The 21,155-nt window shown below is 34.7% G+C and overlaps 2 protein-coding genes across 3 annotated transcripts in view; one reads left to right on the top strand and one right to left on the bottom strand.

Moving 5' to 3' along the window:
• The window catches only part of LOC126887361 (uncharacterized), a 94,336-nt gene that overhangs the window by 3,818 nt on the left and 69,363 nt on the right, over window positions 1–21,155 (bottom strand). The gene's annotated exons all lie outside the window — the stretch shown is intronic.
• LOC114324202 (coiled-coil and C2 domain-containing protein 1-like) lies at window positions 154–21,013 on the top strand. Of its 2 annotated transcripts, XM_028272005.2 has the most exons (12): window positions 154–354; window positions 3,632–3,896; window positions 3,984–4,632; window positions 4,683–4,924; window positions 4,979–5,125; window positions 6,481–6,718; window positions 7,303–7,467; window positions 8,370–8,589; window positions 9,967–10,118; window positions 11,987–12,058; window positions 18,206–18,296; window positions 19,120–21,013. In XM_028272005.2, exons 1-12 carry the CDS (start codon window positions 298–300, stop codon window positions 19,237–19,239), a joined length of 2,418 nt encoding a protein of 805 aa, XP_028127806.1. In that variant the 5' UTR covers window positions 154–297; the 3' UTR covers window positions 19,240–21,013. The 2 variants fall into 2 exon arrangements, with proteins under 2 accessions (XP_028127806.1, XP_028127880.1); XM_028272079.2 differs by lacking the exon at window positions 11,987–12,058 and having other exon boundaries at window positions 155–354.

Below are 21,155 nucleotides of genomic sequence, written 5' to 3'. Positions count from 1 at the left end.
ACAATTCAAAATAAAATTGAGCTTCCAATATAGTTTTTCTATGTTATATAAGAATAATTATGATATTTATACATGTATATTTCCGATGTATTTAATTATTTCTTAGTAATTCGCGCCATATATTCAAATCTGACAATGACTTTTATAACCGACCGAAATGACACTGTCATTATGACAGATAGGATGAGTAAGTCATGGTAAGTCAGCTACGGTTATGGTTGTATTTTCCATAGTTTTTTACTGAGTCTAAAATAATATTTTGGCACTAGATAGATACACAATTTACAAAAATTCAGAATGTTTTCGAAAAAAGAAAAACCAAAGAGGAACCACGCAGGAAAATCATTGTCTCAGGTAAATATATCGGTAGTGTTAAGGTCGGGTATTTTTGTAAATTATCTCATACTAAAAACAGGACTTATCTTATTTATTAATCAAGAAATACTATCACTATATGACTTACTTTTTCTAGTTACATATTATTGTTGAAAAGCAGATGAGTAGTCACATGATATTTGTTTAAGGAAGCATTTAATTCAGTTTTGGAATGAGTGCTATCATACCTACTCATATTTTTGTGATTCTTTGTATTAGAAAGTTATTTTTGTTGCACATACTTAATAATAGATGTACTGTTAAAGTACAACAAAAACCATTATATTTAATTAAGCAACTATCACTGTTATTTACAATATAAGGCAATTACCATTTCCATATTACTGTTAGTTGGTGATTCACAATCTAAACTTCCTGTTTTTATGTTGTTCTTTGTCTCAAGGTTGTTCCATCCTCATAAATAACTTGACAACCCTCTATGTGTCTTGGCATGGTCTGTTGCTCTATTCTATCTAAGTCGTTTTGTGATTTTTGTTTTTCCAGTTGCTAATATTCAGAATCTTCAGATCTTTGTTTGTTTGTAATTTTGTCAAGGCTGTTGATTCATCTGATGTATTTTGTTTACTTGCAATATTTAACTTTAATAGTAATATACCTACAAAAATCGAATAAAATTGATACAGATCCTCTAATTTTCACTGATTGAACCCTATTAGATGGGCAGCTCCAAATCCAGTTGAGCATGGTGTCAGAAAACCCAATTCAATTTGATTTTTGTATCAATAACTAATGATTTACACAAAAGTTTAGGAAGAATACTTAATTGTTGATAGATTATTCAATTTAAAAGGGTCTTCTTCCTTAAGTGCCATCTCCTAGTCGGAGGTTGGATATAATCATCCATGTCTTTACTCTATCTACTGCAGCTCTGCAGAAGAGTTCTATTGAACTGTATTTAAACCACTCCCTTAAATTGTTCAACCATGACACTCTCCCTCTTCCTATAACCCTTCCTCCTCTTATATCTAATTAATTAGCCTTCTTTGGTCCATCTTTGGACATAGACCTCCCCAATCCTTTTCCATTCTTTTCTGCCTGTCGCTACAGTCATCCACCTAGAGCTTATGTGCTTCTTGATATCATCTGCCCATCTCATTTGGGGCCTTTCTCTGATTCGTTTATATTCCAAAGATCTCCAATTTATAAGAATTTTGCAACTTCTTGTCTAACATCCCTAACTTTTGTTTTCTCTCTTATCCACGTGTTTCTTTGTTGCTCTTTGTATTGTATTGCTCTTTGTATGTTTGCTTTTGTAAATGTCCATATTTGGGAACCGTAAGTGAGAACAGGGAGTATGCATTGATTGTATACCTTGGTCTTAAGATGTTGTGGATATCTTTTGTTTTTAAGGATGTAGGTTAGTTTGCCAAATGCCACCCATGCCAGTCTAACTCATCATTTGATCTCTGCTGTTTGGTTTGCCTTGTTAAATTTTATAATTTGACCCAGATATACAGGGTGAGTGGGGAGGAATGTGCCAAACTTCAAGACTGTATAATATACTTAAAAATAATCAAAAATAACTCATATGTTGTTATTTGATTTTCATTTGTTTCCGAGATATGGGGTGTTAAAATTTTTCTTGCAAACTGACGATTTATTTATTGCTTTATAACCGGTTGAGGTGTGCAAATGAAATTTGTTGGTTTTTAAGACATAGTTGTTGCGCATGTTTTGACACACAATTAAGAATTTTATATTCATCATTGGCATGCGTACGAGTAATAGTCTGAAATTTTTTAAAGAAAAAAAAATAGTACGCCACTGAGATATTTCAAATTAAAAATTATTTTTGAATTCCCTGTTCAATTTTTGACAAACAATCTATCTTCATGTTTGTTCATACGATGCTTCGTTTTCATGCAAAAAATAAAATATCTTAACGCTTACAACGTATTCGGAATAAGTTTCTACACATTCATACAGAAACTTCGTCGAAAACTTTGTAAGCGTTAAGATGTTTTATTTTTTACATGAAAACGAAGCGTTGCATGAAAAAAGGGAAGATAGATTTTTGTCAAAAATTGAACAAGGAATTCAAGAAAGGTTTTTGAATTTGAAATATTTCAGTGGCGTACCATTTTTATCTTTAAAAATTACAGACTATTATCCGTATGCGCGCCAATGGTAAATATAAAATTCTTAATTATATGTCAAAACATGCGCAACAATTATGTCTTAAAACCCATCAAATGTCATTTGCACACCTCAACCGGTTTTAGAGCAATAAATAAATCGTCAGTTTGTAAGAAACAATCTCAGAAACAAATGAAAATCGAATAACAACATATAAGTTATTTTTGATTATTTTTACGTATATTATACAGTCTTGAAGTTTGGCACATTCCTCCCCACTCACCCTGTATATAATAGAGAACTTGTTCTATTTCATCTTGTCCGATCCTCATTGTGATGTCCTCATCTGTATTTGTTATGATTTTGGTTTTGCTGTAATTCATATTTACACCTCAGCTGCATTTAGAGATATTATAATCTTATATTGAGTGTGTTACGAGGCATATATCAAACTTCATCACATCTTTTACTTCCTTCTGTTCTGTTCTATTTTCTTTGAACAACACATTGATTTATTATGTCAATCTCTTTAATGTTTTATTAGTATTTAACACTACTTTCCCATTTGTGTGTTTCAGTATTCCCAATTTTCTTTTTTATTGTTGTGAATTAATTCTTTAATTTTTTTGTGTTAGTTAAAACTAGCATGTCTTTTCTGCTATTCTTCTATTTCTGCGCCCTGTTCATTTAACCATTCTTCTTTCACTTGTTTAATTTTGTATTTAATTTGTTTATCTACTTTTTTGTAATACCTCTTTCTCTATCTCTTTGTTTTTATGTTGAAGTATTTCTTTCATTAAATCTAAAATTTTCTGTCATCCATTGTTTCTTTTTGGCATCAGAATTTCTTTTGACTTTATTATCTATTTTTGTCTTTATTAATAACTATAGTCTGTTTTTAAACTAAGAGGAGTAATTCAAATTTCCCACACCGTAAAGCTTGTTTGTAATTGGTCCAACCTCAGGCAAGTTTACTCCACTGTTATCAAATTTTGACACTAATGACATTTATAAAATTTTGACACTTCTGTCATTTTATAGGTTAATTAAGTTGTACCAGCGATTTTTGTATTTTCTGCGTTATTTCTTTAATTTTTAGATTTTTAGTCTGTTTTTTTTATATAAAAAACAGAATCGACTATACTTGTTTGTCTTGTAGTATGGATTATTTGAAGTACCCTCAGACTTTGATACAGGACTAGGAAATGAGGATGATGATGATGACGATGAAGATTTGGAGGCTGAATTGGCCGCCTTGGCTGGAGGAGGTGGAGCATCAAAACCAAAGAGGCCTCCCAGAAAAATAATTCCTCAGAGGGAGTTAGATTCAATGGTTTCAGAATCAATGAAGGATGTAGATGATGATGATGTGTCTATTGATGAAAATGATCCTGAGTTGCTTAGTGAATTGAATGATATTGTTGGTGAGTGTCAACTCTAGTTATTTTCTGAGTTATACTGATTGTTCACTATTTGACATTTTTTAATATGTTAATTTTCCTGTTATATAGGTGAAGATGAGCCAGAAGAAGACTCATCCCCTTCTCAAGAGGCCCCACCACCTGCCAGTAGTTCTGATATTGTAAATATATTAGTAGAAAGGCTTAAAAACTATGAAATATGCGAAGTAAAGGCTAAAGAATCTGGAGAAACAACGAAAGCTAGACGATATGGCAGAGCTATTAAGACATTAAAAGACCTTATCAAGAGAGCAAAGTCAGGTTCACCTATAGATTTAAATGATGACAGTATCCCTCCTGATATTCATCCAAGTACTGCAGCTCCAGCACGTCCTGCTCCACCAGTACCACAAAGGCCAACACCTCCTGAACCACTCTCTCCTACAACCACAGATTCACCACAAGAGCCTCCTACAGAAGATTTGGTCAGTATTCAACCTGAAGCACCCGCTTATGACCAAGAAAAGTTGAACACTCTTCTACAAGGTCAAAAGCAGTATAAGGTTGCTGCATTGAAGGCTAAACACGAAGGAAATGCACAGAAAGCTGTTTTATTTTTAAAAGTTTCTAAACAATTTGATATTGTAATTGGCGCTCTTAAAAGTGGCCAGCCTGTAGACTTGAGTGATATGCCAGGTCCACCAGAGACCTTTAGTATGCCCGAACCCCCTACCCAAGAAAGTGAAGTTCAGCAAAATAGGTATGTTATAAGCATATAATCCAAACAAAAAGTATTGTTAATGTTTTTAGTCCAGCACCTGCTGAAGAGGAACCTGCTGCAGCTCCTCCTGCTTTAATAACTGCCTCATCCACTATGGAAGCTCTGCAACAAAGACTGGGTCTTTATAAGGAACAGGAAGCGAAGGCAAAGGAAGAAAATAATTCCAGTAAAGCCAGACGATATGGAAGGATCATCAAGCAGTTTGAACAGGCTATCAAGGCTAATAAAGCAGGCAAACCGTTTGCATATGAAGAACTGCCGACTCCCCCAGGTAAATATTCGGGATGGATAACATGAATTGAAGAATATATAAATGAAATTTTAGGATATGGACCGATTCCTGGAGTACAACAGCCAGCTGCTGAACCTGCTGATCCAGCTCCAGCTGCACCACCTAGACGACCAGCTCCACAACCGAGCAATAGTGGGGAAAGCAAGCCCAGTCTACCTAGTCCCGAAAGTAAACCAGCAAGTAAGTTTTTTGTTTATTATATTTGTCCTTGTTCTTTCTAATGTACTGAATCTTAGTACATTGTATCAATGTATAAATCACAGAACCTAAAATCTTTATTTTGGTCCTGACTAGCATGTGGTCTGAACCAACATCTGCTCCTCGCAGGCATGGTCGATTTGATATCTGTATCTTTGTTCTGGAGACGTGGAGATTTCTATGTTTCTTTGTATATCTTTTTGTACTACCTAAACTTACTTTCAAGTAGCAGGGGAACAATATTCAATAGATCTGTCCAAATTCTAGAATATGCAGACGACGTGGACATTATAACAAGAACCAGAGCGAGAACTGCGGAAATCCTAACCGAGCTAGTAGCAGCAGCAGAACGAATGGGGTTACATATAAATCGAAATAAAACAAAATTCATGGCGACTAACACAAACACAAGAGCTGGAAATGTTTACGCAGATCTAATCGTCAATGACCAAAACTTCGAAGCGGTCAAATAGTTCATATATCTAGGGACATCGGTTAACCCCAATAATAACACATCAGAGAAAATAAAAAGACGAATAATAATTGCAAACAGGTGTTATCATAGTCTATCAAAGTACTTAGCTAACAAACGTCTGTCTCAAAAAACTCGTATAAGGCTGTATATAGAACATTGATAGTCCCCGTTCTCACATATGGATCAGAGGCATGGACGCTAACTAAAACAGATGAATCCGCTCTGTCGATTGTTGAAAGAAAGGTGCTACGTAAGATATTCGGAGCGGTCTGTGAGAACGGAATATGGAGGTGTAGATATAACTTTGAACTGCAGAATATCTACAAGCATACGTTTGGTGGAAAAGATATTATCACTATAATTAAGCGAAACCGCCTGCAGTGGGCAGGACATGTAGCCCGGGCCCCTGAATCAAACATGATAAAAATGATTCTAACAGCGCAACCCGTGGGAATGAGAAGACGGGGTAGACCAAAGCTGAGGTGGATGGACGGGGTAACACAGGATGCCGAGAAGATCGGAGTCGACAGAACAGAATGGCGTACAAAGCTTGAGAAGGTCGAGGCCCTCTAAGGGCTGTAGCACCAAGATGATGATGATGAAACCTACTTTCACCTATTATAATATTGTTTTGTTCACCCAACTGTATCACTCAACTTCCATTATCATTTCTTTCTCGTAATCCTTCCTTTCCCATAACTGATTTATGTCCTGTAATATCATTCCCTTCCATCTTATGTATCAGCGATGATGCACAATATTGAATTAGTCCAGCAGTGGGGTCACACAAACATGTTTATTACAATATTGAAATGTTTTTGTTCTGCAGTTTTTTTATGAGTTTCACGTTCCCAAATTTTAGGAATGATACCTAAGCAAACCCAAGCAGATAAGCAAATGGTGATACTGGTAGCTAAACAAAAGCAGTTCAAACTGGCGGCGTTGGAAGCTAAAAAGAGAGGAGAGATGGCCCAAGCCAAAGAGTTTTTACGTCAGGCCAAAGGGTTCGATAAGCTGATAGAAGCTTCTATAGCAGGTCTACCTGTGGATTGGTCTTCTATTCCTGTTTCTCCGGAAGCAAAGTCGCAGTTGGACAATGAGTAAGTACGAAAGTTTATTAAAAGAGTAATTTCAGCTTTATATTTTTATTTGTTTTTATTTAACTTTTTTATTAAAAAAAATAATGTGTGTGTACTTTGTACGCACGTAAGAAGTTATACTTCTATTATATAATTTCAACGAAATAAATATACTTAACAGTTACAATACCAAAAAATAACAATAATTACCAAAAATTAACCAAGACTTGCCAAAAAAAATCCCAAAAATAAAAAAAAGGAATATGAATCGTCCGGGATTTGGATCCTATGGTCCAATGCTCTACCAACCAGGCTATGACGGCGCCTGTTACTGACGTTTCGGATATACATAATTACACATCACGGTGACAAGTGAAATATAAAAATAGATATTTTATTATTTTACGCCCAAGGAAGACAAATCCAAAGACACAAAAATTATAATAAATAATACATTTACTAAAAAACACTAATATATTATTTTAATGGCTTATTTGCGCTGATACATAATTTGAAAGATTAGCAACTAAACGCCATACTGTCTGTGTGCGCATGCGCGCAGTATGTCGTTGTATTATGTTAAATAATCAATGTTTTATCTTTAGATACGATATAGCCATGTCAGCCGAGAGTGACGATTCTGCTGGAATAGATGGTGACCTCTTCGCAAGATTGGAAACACAGTTACAGAAACAATTAAAAATGTGCCTTACTACTAGAGATCACAACAAAGCTATTGGTGATGTTGCAGGAATGAATAGATTTGAAAGGTTAGTCTTATATATGGATGCCTCAGAAGTCAAACGGTGTAAGTCACATTCTCCCTAAAAATGACTTATGAGATATAACACTTATTATTATATATAATAATATTAATTTCTTGTTTGTATTTATGAATATGATACACATATTATGATAAATACTACTTATATTTCTGCAACTATTGTCAGAAACATCTTACTATCTCATTTTAAACACTTATTGACTTACACCGATTGGCTTCTGAGGCATCGATATATTTTAATTTTTTTTTAAATGGACAGTTCCATTTATTTATATGATCTGTAATTCCAATATAACTCCTTCTTCGTCTATGTTTTCTTTTATATAGGCAGTACTGCCTGTTTTTCTTCAATGGCGCTTTTCATTCTGTCCCTAAATTTTCATTCAATCTTTTCCTTGTTCGTTCTATACTTCTTCTGCCTAATGGTGACTTGTCCCTGGCTATTCTTACTATTCTTGATTCAGACATCCTGCTTATGTGTTGAGTCCACTCTTCTTTTCTGTTCTTTGCCCAGGTATTTATATTGTCTACACCACATATGCGTCTGATTTCCCCACTTCTTACCCTGTTCTGTAGTCCTTTTCTAGCAATCCTTCTTAAGATCTTCATTTCGTTAGTCTCCAGATGTCTTTGTGTTTTGCTTGTATCTGGTCTTGTTTCGGCCTTGTAAGTCATAACTGGCATAATAACTGACTTTCTACTTGCAAAATCTGCCTACTTGCTTAGCGGCCTAACCGAAGTAGTGGGTCACTAGAAGTTTCGCGATGCATCTCGATTCTCGATTGTGATAATAGTCCGGACCATGCGTAGTTTGTATATCTTATATATTATAATCTTGTCTTTTTTGAAATCTTTTTCTAATTATGAAATCGTAATATGTCGTCATAGGTTTGCTCTAAACGTCACTAAAGACATGGACGTGGTTCGCGCGGCTCGAAAAGAGGGACGGATTCCTAAATTCCACTACGAGACGAAAGAATTTGCTATTGTTAAGTGCTGTCCCGAAATCGAAGACAACCAAATGGAGGTGACCGTTCACAGAGGGCTCAATATCAGCACCGACAAGGACATAGATACTTATGTGAAAATGGAATTCCCTTTTCCGCAGGTAAAATTTTTTGCAAAATTCAAAAGTTTCTTTTCTTTTCCTTCCTTAGAGTGTATAGTAAGATTATTTTAATTTTATAAGTCGAGCTTAAGATTCTCTCTTTGAAGTCTTCATCAGTACCTCAGTCTATTGACTATTTCGATAACTTCACTACTACACTCACTAACACCATACATTGCATTGCTGCTGTGATAGTATCCTTGCTGACGTGGTGTTTGAGTAAAAGATGATGTGAGGATTCTTGACGGATCGATGGAAGAAATGTGCGGTATTCGATCGTGAGTGAGGGAGGTCTCGATGTTGAAGATCATCGATGGGTTGCTCTCATATGTTGTTAAAACAACAAAGGTTAGTTGTGTACACCTCAACTAACCTCCGACCCAAAGTCGGAGGTTAGTTGTGGTGTAATGATCAACGGAAATACAATCAATAATGTGAGATACGCTGACGACACAGTGATATTAGCAGACAATCTTGCAGATCTGCAACGACTGATGGAACGCACTAACCACTACTGCAACAGTTACGGACTTACATTAAACCTCAGAAAAACTAAATGGATGGTAATAACAAAAGATCCACACGCCAGGAATGATCTGGTTGTCAATAACACCGTTATAGAAAGGGTATCCTCCTATAAATACCTTGGAGCTTGCCTGGATCATACAGGCGATCAAACAAAAGAAAAAAGAGCAAGAATAGAAATAGCTAGATCAGCATTTAACAAGATGAAAATATTTCTCGGTAGTCGTGACATAAATCTTGACCTGAGAGTGCGTATGCTGCAGTGTTATATCTTCTCCACTTTATTATATGGAGTTGAGTCATGGACCATGAAGATGGGCAGCATTAAAAACATTGAAGCTTTTGAGATGTGGTGTTACCGTAGAATGCTCCGTGTATTTTGGGTGGACCACGTGACGAATGCCGAAATTTTACGTCGGATCGGAAAAGGATGTAAAGTTGTACTTACTGTTAAAAGAAGAAAGCTTGAATACTTTGGCCATGTTATGAGAGGTGACAAATACTCGCTGCTGAGACTGATCATCCAGGGTAAATTCAGGGGTAAGAGAAGTATCGGTAGGCGCAGAATATCTTGGTTATGGTTCTGAGGTATCTATGGAAATCTGAGGGAATGGTTCGGCTGCAGTTCCATCGACCTATTTAGGGCGGCCGCCAGTAAAATAAGAATAGCTGTGATGATTTCCAACCTCCGATAGGAGACAGACTTTAAGAAGAAGAAGAAAAATGGCGGCTACAATGCTGGGAATATCAGGATCTATTTTATGGAAGCCTTGATGAAGACTCCAGAGAAGTCAAAAACTCGACGTAACAAAATTCGACGTATTTATAAAATTCGTAATGAAATCTTTCCAGGAAACTCCATATAATGATAGAACTTCAACAATGAAGAACACAAACAACCCTGACTTTCAAAAAACCTTTGTTGTACCGATACAGAGGAATTCCAGAGTATGTCAAAGAACTTTCAAGAGGCACAGTCTGAAGTTTGAGTTGTTTTCTAAAGGGTGAGTAGACTATATAACGTCATATTTCACATTTACATCCATTTTGTACCCTCAAAACAAATTCTTGCCATTTCTAAGCTCAATAGTCAATTTTCTAATTTTTTATTAAATAACCACTAACTTTCATTAAAGCTAATGTTAATAGTATACAGTGTTGTACAAAATCATTGGATGAGTTTTGAGGAGCTATAACTTTTTAGATAGATGCTACATGAATAAATTCAGCTTAATTTAATGCACGTATTTTATACAGGGAGCCCCAAAAGTAGTGGGACGGTCGAATATTTCGTGAAATGAACGAATCAGATCGAAGAACTGAAAAATACGTGTTTCAAAAATCTATCGAACGATACCAAACACGGCCCCCACTCCACCCTCTGGAGGTGGGGTGAGGGGTAACTTTAAAATCTTAAATAGGAACCACCATGTTTAATTGCAGATTGAGATGAGTAACTTGAGTAACATGAAAAAAATTAGTAACTTTTATTCTAGATATTTTTTCGAATTGTGGGTAGATGGCGCTATAATCGGAAAAAATATCCTGATACACTAAGTAAATTATAGAAACGGTCTAATATCTCGAGAAATAAATACACTTCCAAATGAAAAACCAAAAAAACACGTGTTTAATATTAAAAAAAAAACTATCGAATAACACTAAACACGGCACCCACTCCATCCCATTTAGATGGGGTGGGGGTAACTTTAAAATATTAAATAGGAACTCCTGTTTTTATTGCAGATTTGGATTTCTCATGAAAAAAATAAGGAATATTCATTCGAGTCATTTTTTAGAATTGTTGATAGACGGCGTTGTAATTGGAAAAATACGATTTATTAGCGCCATCTATCAACAAATCTAAAAAATGTCTCTAATAAGTGTTACTTACTTTTTTGTGAGGTATTCAAATCTGCAATAAAAAATGGGGGTTCCTATTTAAGATTTTAAAGTTACCCCTACCCTACCGTAATGGGATTGAGTGGGGGGACGTGTTTGATGTTATTCGATAGGTTTTTGAAAAATATTAAAAACGTGTTTTTGGTTTTTCATTTGGAAGTGTATTTCTCGACCGTTAGACCGATATTAGACCGTTTCTATAATTTACCTATGGTATCACGATAAATCGTTTTTCCGATTATAGCGCCATCTATCCATAATTAGAAAAAATCTCTCCAATAAAAGTTACCTACTTTTACGTAAAGAATCCAAATCTGCAATAAAAACTGAGGGTTTCCATTTAAGATTTTAAAATTACCCCCCCCCCCCCCCACCCACCTCTGGTGGAGGAGTGGGGAGCCCGTGTTTGGTATCATTCGATAGATTTTTGAAAAATATTGAATAGGTATTTTTCAGTTTTTTAATCCGATGTAGATTTCGTGAGATATTTAACCATGCCGCTACTTTTGGTAAACCCCATATTTTAAAAAAGACCATCAATTGTGCTGTGGAACTTCTCGAAATTAACAGAAATGAAATAAAAATAACCCAAACACGCGACAGACCCGACAGGCAGAAAAATAAACATAGACGGGTATAGAGAGAGAAACAGATTGACAGACAGATAGAAAAACACACACAGACAAACCGAATGACAGGCGCAGAGAGAGAGAGAGAGAGAGAGAGAGAGAGATGACAAACACGCGCAGACACAAATTTGATCTTAGGGTAGATGTAATACGAGTGATTGAAAAAGGGGAAGGTCCTTGTTTTAGATTGAGATTGTACTTTTATTCGCGTAGCATCTTTATAGCTTCTCAGAAAGTAATCCGCTATTTCTGTGGCGCTCTGTATTGAATACTGTCACATATTGAGCATGAATTCTTCTCAGCACACATTAGAACTAACTTTACAACATTTATTGGACTAGATGCGCCTGCTGTGGCTCTCCAGTTACCTGTCCCGGCTGCTGTTCGTTTTTGGGAGGATTACCATGTTTTTTGTAGGTATCTTCTCTAAACTACTTTTATCATTTCAGTTAAATGTGTGTCGTTCGTCAAATCCATCGCGGAAAAATAGTTATTTCATTTTTATTCATTTATGCCGATGCGATGTTCAAATGAAAAGTAAGTCGAGAATGTGATACAGTTCTCTTATGATACAGAATATAACTCATTTTTAATGTAATTATTCATCTTTGAATAAAGAGGACTTTGGAGGTAGTCTTCGCTTTAGTAAGTTTTTTTCATAATATTTATTTCAATGTCTTCTTTTAGTTCTATACAAGGGTGGGTTGACGTTATTGTGGCATAGCAACAATTTTTATTAATTTTTAACTTTTTGCTCAGTAGATTTGATCAGTTACTAAAAATAATTGTGTTCAGTTTCTTCCAAAAAGTGATTGGTTTTAATTTTAATGCAAAACGACGTAACAAGATACGTTTTTTAAGTTTGGGAACAGGAAATAGTCAAGCGAGGATAAATCTGGTAAATAGGATGGGCCAATCGTATCCCAATTGGTTTAATTTTCTTTTCGTAACGATTTCCTTGCAAACGATTGCGTTGTTTTGACGGAAGAGTATTTTTGTGAGACAAATCAGGTCGTACTTCTTCCTAATAGTACCGTCTAATAGAATTTTTATTGTACAAGAGTTCTGCATTGTTCCACATCTTGTCTGAGTCGCTTTGGTTCCAAGTTCTTACAGCAGCTTAAAACTCTTAAGTTAACTACTTAAAAACTGGATTAAATAAAGAAATCTAATCTGGTCGAAAATGGATCTTAGCCTAGAACTTTTTCGAGCAATAATTTTTTACAATTTTCGAAGAGGATTGTCCCAACAGTGTTGGAAATGAAGTATCACACCAGTCAACTATTTCCCGCTGGTATTGCGAATTTCAACGTGGTCTCTCCAGTTTCAGCGACGAATCCAGGCCAGGTCCACCCAAAACAACAGTCACACAGCAAAACATTGGATGACTGCCGTGTAACATACCTGGAGATAGAGGCATCTTCGGGCATTTCAAAGACTTTGATCCAACAGATTCTACATGAAGAACTGGATGTCACGAAGTGAGTTTCCCGTGGGTTCCCTCATTTGCTCACAGGGGAGCAAAAAGCGGTTCGTGTCAATTGGTGTCGAAAAATATTTGAACGGTTTAACAAAGGAAGTTTATAGTGTTATTAGTGGCGATGAATCTTGGATTTACTCCTAGGCACCGGAAAATAATCGCAAATCCGCTGTGTGGGAGTTTCACGATGAGGACAAACCAACGAAAGTGATCCGTTCTCGAAGTGTTCAAAGAAAATGTGTAACGTTGAATATTCCCCAAAACACGGTGGGCGGCATTTTATGAAACGTGCCCCAAAAAGAGGGTGTAATTTTTGAAATTTGACAAGATGTTGATATGTCATATAGGGGGATGTTACATAATGAAGAACATAGCCGCGGTCGCTACTGTCTCAGAGCTTTGAAAAGGGGTGGATTCTTAGGTGTTATGATATACTCTTATTAGCTTAGAAAAATTGAAAAGATAGAAATATTGAAATAAGGATGTAAAATAGAAAATAAAAAAAAATATTTGGCGCCATTGGTTACCTAAAGGAACTAAACTTTCACAAAATGAAAATATTAAAAGAAAAATAGTATTAAATCAAAATAAAACAAAAAACATAGTCAAATAAAAAATATACATAATATACAAAATATTATAATGTAACTTACCTTATTTAGGGCCAATTTCTCATATCGAGTTCAACTCCAGTTTAACCTGAACTTCTAGTAAACGTCAGTTTAAAGTCAAAATCGTCTTTCTCAATTCGCACGTTCAACCGATGGCAGTTTAAACTTGAACGATGCTTGAACGGTGGAATTCGGCCGTTCAAAGATTTCAGAACTCAGTTCAAATGATTTCATGGACTACGCATGCGTTGTATTAACACGAAACGCTGTCATAATATAAATATATCCTATTTTATTATATTAAGCCTAACGATAAACGATCAACATTATTTTTGTTTTTATAATATTTATTTATAATTATTAAAATGACTATTTGACTATAAATACTTAAATTTAACTTTATTCAAAAACAGCATAAAAAAGGTAGTTCAAAATGGCGACAGTTTTTTACCTTTTGCCATCTATTGGCATTTCTCGAAAGCTGTAGAACGAGCGCTGACATGAACGTGCAATGAGAAATGCAATCCCGACAAAACCGTAGATCACCGGTGAACCTGGTTCAACTGAACCATAGATTACCGCAGGTATGAGAAATCGACCCTTACTCTACTCAATATGCTATACTCAGTCAATTCTTTATTGTTCTTACCATTCAAGAGTGAAGGAAAGAAATAATAAATTTATATTTTGTAAATCAAACATTATTTATTAAAAAAAAAAACAAAAAATGAATCTCTGATCTCTCGGTGTTACAGATGGAGACCAGATTACCAAATAAAAAAAAAATAAAACGAAAAGTTCTACAAACATAAAAATGATACCTACCTTTACAATCATTGTCCTGGTTTCTTCTGGTTGTTGGTTGGTTTCACTACGCGAAAATCACTTCACATTGTTAATAGCTACAGCAACAGTACATAAGGTTATCCATAGTTCATTACAAAAGTTATTATAGAAAAATTCAGCTTTCTACTCGAACAAAAATGTTTTAAAATTCATTAAACGGGATCAAAATTTACTAATACTCGAACAAAAATATTAAAAGTTCATTAAACGGGATCAAAATTTACTAGCAACCTTAGGATCCAACTAGGGGGCTGAAACTACAGTAGAACCCCATAAATCCGAACCCCGCGAATCCGAACTTTCGGCAAATCCGAACCAACGGAAAGTGAAAAAAATTTAAAAATTCATGTAAAGCCATCAAAGTAAAGCCAGAAAATTGGACAATGTAGGATTACTAGGACTTTGACATTTAAAATTTCTTAAAAATAAATATTAAACTTTAATATATAGGTTTATAAAGTGTTTATAAAGGTTAAACACAAACTTACTTTGGTTCTCTCATAGTCAACTTGAGTCCAAAAATATTGTCCACACTCTTGGGAGAACGTTTGGCTACTCAAAATCACAATGAAAGCTTTGAACTACTAGTTAAGGCTAACTTTCGGATAATCCGAACAGGCTGTCCCCCCAATTAGTTCGGATTTACGGGGTTCTACTGTTGTATCAGAAAAAAGAAAACTTATACTGCATAAATCCTGGATCTGACTGCATAAGAAAAGGAATACCAAAAATGTTATTTATAAATTAACGACAATTCGTTTGACAGCAACTTATCCACCACACTGCATCGCCGCGCTGAGTTCTCAGCCGGCCGAAGAACTGGTAATTACATTTTAACGTCACTGTAAACTGACTGCAACTCCAAACTAAACTTCTTGATGAAAGCCCTAACAGAACTCTCTCAAATGGAACTGTACTTGAAGATGGCCCAGATGGAACTGACCTCTAGAACCTCTAACTCGATCCTTCTAAACTTGGGTTCCCTTCTCCCCCAAAAAAAAGAAATTACCTCCCATTCTGACAGCCATCACCTACTTTGTCCAATGGTGACCATCCAAAACATTTCTCTACCAATCGGGTGGCTAGAAAAACTTTCTCAGGATATCCTACAAATGCCAAGATTTTTTCTTTCTACCAATACGAACTCGTTATCTTTGCAATAACAAAATCCATGAGTTCCCACGAAATTTGCTGCGTCTTAAACTCAGGCCAGTTTTGAGAACTCAATACTTGAGGGTTTTATCAATACCATTGACTATATTTATGTCGACATTTCCTGTTCCAATACAAACAATCTACAGACTTTTTGTCTGAAAAGGCTATAAAAGCTCTTTATACTGTAGCCGACAACAACAACACGTGTCCTTTTCTAGGTACTTGACTATCGACGACAAGGATTCAAGTCTTCACTTAGCGTGAGATAATATAAACAAAATTCGGACCAAACGTCGATAAAAACATTTCACTGAGAGATTTATAACTTTAACTTCTTTGGCGGTGAGCTTTCAGGCAAGCACCACTTGGACACTCAAAAACAACTACGTCACATTTCAAAGAACGGACAGACAAATAAAATTCGTAACATTGTGGGAACGCAGAAATGACAAAACTCACTTCATGCGAAAGATCTATTAGGGACTGCGATTCTTCGATTCAATATACAGGGCGTAGCGAAAGTGTTACAAATGTAAACTAGATCGAAACTTCAAATAACTTTGGTATTCAGGATAGAGCAAAAAAATAATACTAGGGGCGTACTTAGTTATATTTAGACGGTGATTTCGAGACTGTTTCGAATGGTCGAAACTTTTGTGTATAAATCTGGGCATGTGGCAACAATTGCTTTAGAAGACCTAAGAACGGTTACTTCTGATTGGGATATAACCGTTTATTTACCAGAAGTTATCGCGAAACTCAGACAAAGCAACACACAACGGCGAATCATCCTATATCAGAACTATGCAAGTGCAAAATACAACAGAGTTTTTGGAGCTTCAAAACATCGAGTTCTTAAACCATCCTCTATTAGACTAGGTAACTGGTGACGCAACTGGTGGCGCAACTAGTGGGCCCACCAAATTTAAGCACAAAAGAATACGGGCAACTGGTAGCCGATAATAGCCACCAGTAAAAATAATAAAATACATAGTGAATGTTATTTAGTAGTTTAGTTGAGAATATAACATTAAACGAGTCGTTGTTTCTTCTTGCTCTTTTATTAAAAATAATAGGAGAGTGAGAAGGAGTCGAAAAATTTATATACATACAATGTTGGCTTCCAGAGAAGGAAAAGGGATGTATTATACGTTATTTCCTGAACTTTGTGCCGACGAAGTAAAATTTTTCAGTATTTTCGCATGTCAAAATCGTCATTTTTGAAACTCTTGGACTACATTACGTGGTATTGATACAAAAATGAGGAAATGTAGGAAAACTTATATAAAGATTTTTCTAAAATTAAATCTACAGCTTTTATAATTTTTTATGTCACTTCTCTCACAAACAAAGCGCGCGGTTAAGTTAATGTAACATAATTGTTTAACTAATTTATCAAATTAAATGTTACGAATTGGAAATAAAAGAAGAATATTAAAGCTATCTGATAGTTATAATACAAAGAAAAAAAATATTGCATAAGCACAGTGTGGGTGGAAAATGTGACTTAAATCTTCTCATAATACCAATTTTCGATATTGTGAAATATAAAGATACTTTACATACCATTTTTTTGACATTCCCCTATAAATAATGAAATTTTTGCAAAACTTTTATATATTAATTTTAAAAGATTATGTATTGTAAATATAAGATTGATAAAAATATAAGTTAATAGAAATACAAAGATAGGAAATACGAAGCACTCGATTACAATACAAATGAACTAGTGGTGGCCGACACCAGTTGCTCAGTCTAATAGGGTCCATATAACGTAGTGCCCCGGCTTGGTGGCACCACCAGATCTGGTTACCCGGCTGGTGGCCGGGTTCGGTCATCAGAACGGCAACAATTTCTGGTGGCGCAACCAGTTGCCGTAGTCTAATAGGTCTCATTTACTTAAATGACCCGTGACGTCATGAGTCACTAGTGGAGCAACTTGGTGGCGTCACCAGTTGCTAATATAATAGCGGCCTTATAGTCTCGACCTGAGTTCCAATGACTTCTTCACGTTCCCAAAGATTAAGAATTCAATGCGTGGGCAGCGATTCCAGTTGCCAGAAGAAGCCATCAATGCCTTCAAAACAGCGATTTTGCAGGTATCAACTGAAGACTGAAATAACGGTTTATGAATTGGTTTGAACGTATGCAAAAGTGTATCGATCTTGGAGGGACACATTTTGAAAAGCAATAAGTGTATATATTTTTTGTTTTTATGGCTATATGCAAAACTAAAAAGACAACCCCTCGTATTATTCAGACCTGGGAATTATCAATGAATCGTTATGATATTCGTATTTTCCTTATTTTAGTTATAACTTCAAAATAGAGAACTTTATCATATTCTGACAATGGTAAGAATTATGTTTTACACGACCATATACTTCATTCTCTCCCCTTCGCTTACTCTATTTCAAAAACCTATTTTTATACTGATTTTAATTCTTGATTGTATGTTCTTATTTTAGCGGCTTCTTCAGGAGCGATGCACTCGTTGGAACCGTGAATCTGAAACTACAACCTCTCGAAACGCAGTGTGAAATCCACGACACATTTGATGTAAGTACATTGTAACGTTTTTACATTCTATATTTCTCACGTATTTCATCTAAATTCCTTAATACTCCTTCCTCTTAGGTTGCATGTTCCCATTTTCAAAATTTGTTTGCTTCATTTCTTGTTATCTTATTTTCCTTCCGCCAAAATCATTGTCCTCCATCGTAGCCATGTCGTTACAATTTTTCCTTTGTTGTTTAATATCTATTAGTTTTTTCACCACCCTTGTGCATCTTCCCTTTTCCTTTTTTCGTATAACTGCTCATTCTCTTCATCCAATCTCCATTTTCTAGTGTCAACTTTTTGTATCCTATTCTTGCTATTTTTCTCATTTCTTCTTCCGCCACTTTGGTTATTTGTTTCGGTATTTCTTCTTCTTTCGTTGTTAGGTAATTATTTAAGTAAATGAAGTCGTTGTGGTTTTTTAACTTGCTATTGTTTTTCAATATCTCTTTTTTTCTATCATTGTTTCCGTTTCTATAACGGAGAGATTCTCAATTCCTTATCTCATGTTTCTATCGTTTGTATTTATTTTTAATCATGATAATATTATCAGGTTGTTTTTCTTACTGTATTTCTCTCGTGTTTGAGTCTTTCCTGTAGTTGCCTTACTTCTCTTTAAAAATTCTGATTCTCGTGCTTCATTTCCATTTATTGCTTATTGTTCTAGACTTGTTCCTTTCTCACTTGATTTTTTTTTAATAAGTGATGAATACCTCCACAAAATTAACTGTATTTGTATCTTTGTCGTCTTCAATTTTCTGTGCTGTTCCCTTTTTTGAAAAAATTTCTTACGTAAAATTCTACATTTTGTTTATTGTTCTAGCTATTGGAAGGTCGAAAGAAGGTGGGAGGTAAGCTGGAGATTCAAGTGAAGTTAAGAACACCAATTCAGACTCAACAGGTCGAGCAAATTCAAGAGAGGTGGTTAGTGGTCGACCAGTAATCGCTTATTGTTGATATTTAGAGTTGCTATGAAATTATTTATCATATTATAATGTATAGCTTTAACTTTTATACAGTGAGCACGTAAAGGTTGGAATAAATTCATTTTCTCGAGAACGGACGATTTTGGAAAAAAATCCCGAAACAGGTCAATTTTTATTTTTAAATTACGACTTTTTGGCATATATATTATACTAGTGACTTCACCCATCTGGGCGTGATGACGTCATCGATGATTTTTTTAAATGAGAATGGGGGTCGTGTGATAGCTCATTTGAAAGGTAATTCAATTCTCTATTCAGTAATATAAACATTAACATAATTATTTATACAGGGTGTCCAAAAAAATTGTTTTGGATTCAATTTATTGGCATAAAAAGAAGAATGTATGTAATTTATTTAATTCAAAATACATTTTACTGCTCTCAGAAAACAGAAAAAAAATGTATATTTGCAAAATAATCATTGCTTTTCGCTTAAATTAATTGTTCAAATTGTCACGAGGCTGGTGGGTGGCTGCTTTAATATTGAATTTAAGCAAAAAACAATATTTATTTGCCAAATAAACATTTTTTTCCTGTTTTCTGATAGCAGTAAAATGTATTTTGAATTAAATAAATTACACACATTCTTCTTTTTGTTTCAATAAATTTAATTCAAAAAAAAAATTTTGGGCACCCTGTATAAATAATTATGTTAATGTTTATATTACTGAATAAAGAATTGAATTACCTTTCAAATGAGCTATCAGACGACCCCTGTTCTCATTTAAAAAAATCATCGATTACGTCATCACGCCCAGATGGGTGATGTTACTAGTATGATATATACGCCAAAAAGTCGTAATTTAAAAATAAAAATTGACCTGTTCCGGCATTTTTTTCCAAAATCGTCCGTTTTTGAGAAAATGAATTTATTCCCACCTTTACGTGCTCACTGTATATGAAGGTGTACACACGATCAAAGAATTTGATATATTGATTGCACGAATTAATTACAATAAGTTAAGAGAAATGGAAACTACTGAATGGTGTCCAAGCCTGTTATGGCCGCTAACTTATGTATATTTCCCACTACAGTGACCAACATACCTTTTTAGTACTCTTACCATCGTCAACTATCTTTTGTGGAAGAAAATATAAACAATCTTATATCTGTCAGAATCTTTCAGAAGCACGAAACATCATTTAAATCAAGTCCTCAGATTGTTTAACTGTTTCAAACAAATCTCCTTTTCCTACTTTTTTCTCCTTTGCTCTCCTCATATATTCATTATTTAGCACATTTCAGTGAATTTATATTTGTTGAGCACATTTGCAATTTGTTTTTGTCTTTATTGTCTTTAGTGGGAAATTAGCTTAAACAATTATTGTATTTTAAGTTTTTGAGTATTTTTTTTAAAGTAACCCTTCCCCGCGTTTTTTTTCTCAGGCCTTATAATTTGCTGTATATCGATTATACACCACATTTCAATAGATCAACCTTGGCTGATTATTTCAATCGTGTTTTATGTGATAACAACACCTATCTAGTGAGAAGTCTGGGCCATTTTTAATAGCCCAAATAAGAGTTTCTATCCCGTGATGTGATATGTCGCTTAATTTGATAAAATCTTTTATGGATCTGATATTTCAATTCAGAAAAAGCACAAAAATCAGTTGTAATATCAATTCTTTGATGCGTTATGTTGATGCATTTTAAAATGTAATATTTATGCTAAAATGATTTTATTATATTGAGATTTAAAATCAAAATAAAAAAAATATTTTAAGCTATTTGTTGTTTCATTTAATATTGCGAGTAGATCGAAGAAAAATTTCTTAAAATTCGACAAATTTTCGGATTTTGTATCAGGAGAACAGAAACGGAAGTCCATAAAATGTTCAGGACGTGAAGAATCGTTTAAAATTCGACAAA

Source organism: Diabrotica virgifera, chromosome 1 (genome assembly GCF_917563875.1).
Source record: "Diabrotica virgifera virgifera chromosome 1, PGI_DIABVI_V3a".
NCBI classification, from domain to species: domain Eukaryota; kingdom Metazoa; phylum Arthropoda; class Insecta; order Coleoptera; family Chrysomelidae; genus Diabrotica; species Diabrotica virgifera.
This window is presented reverse-complemented; position numbering and strand designations above follow the sequence as displayed.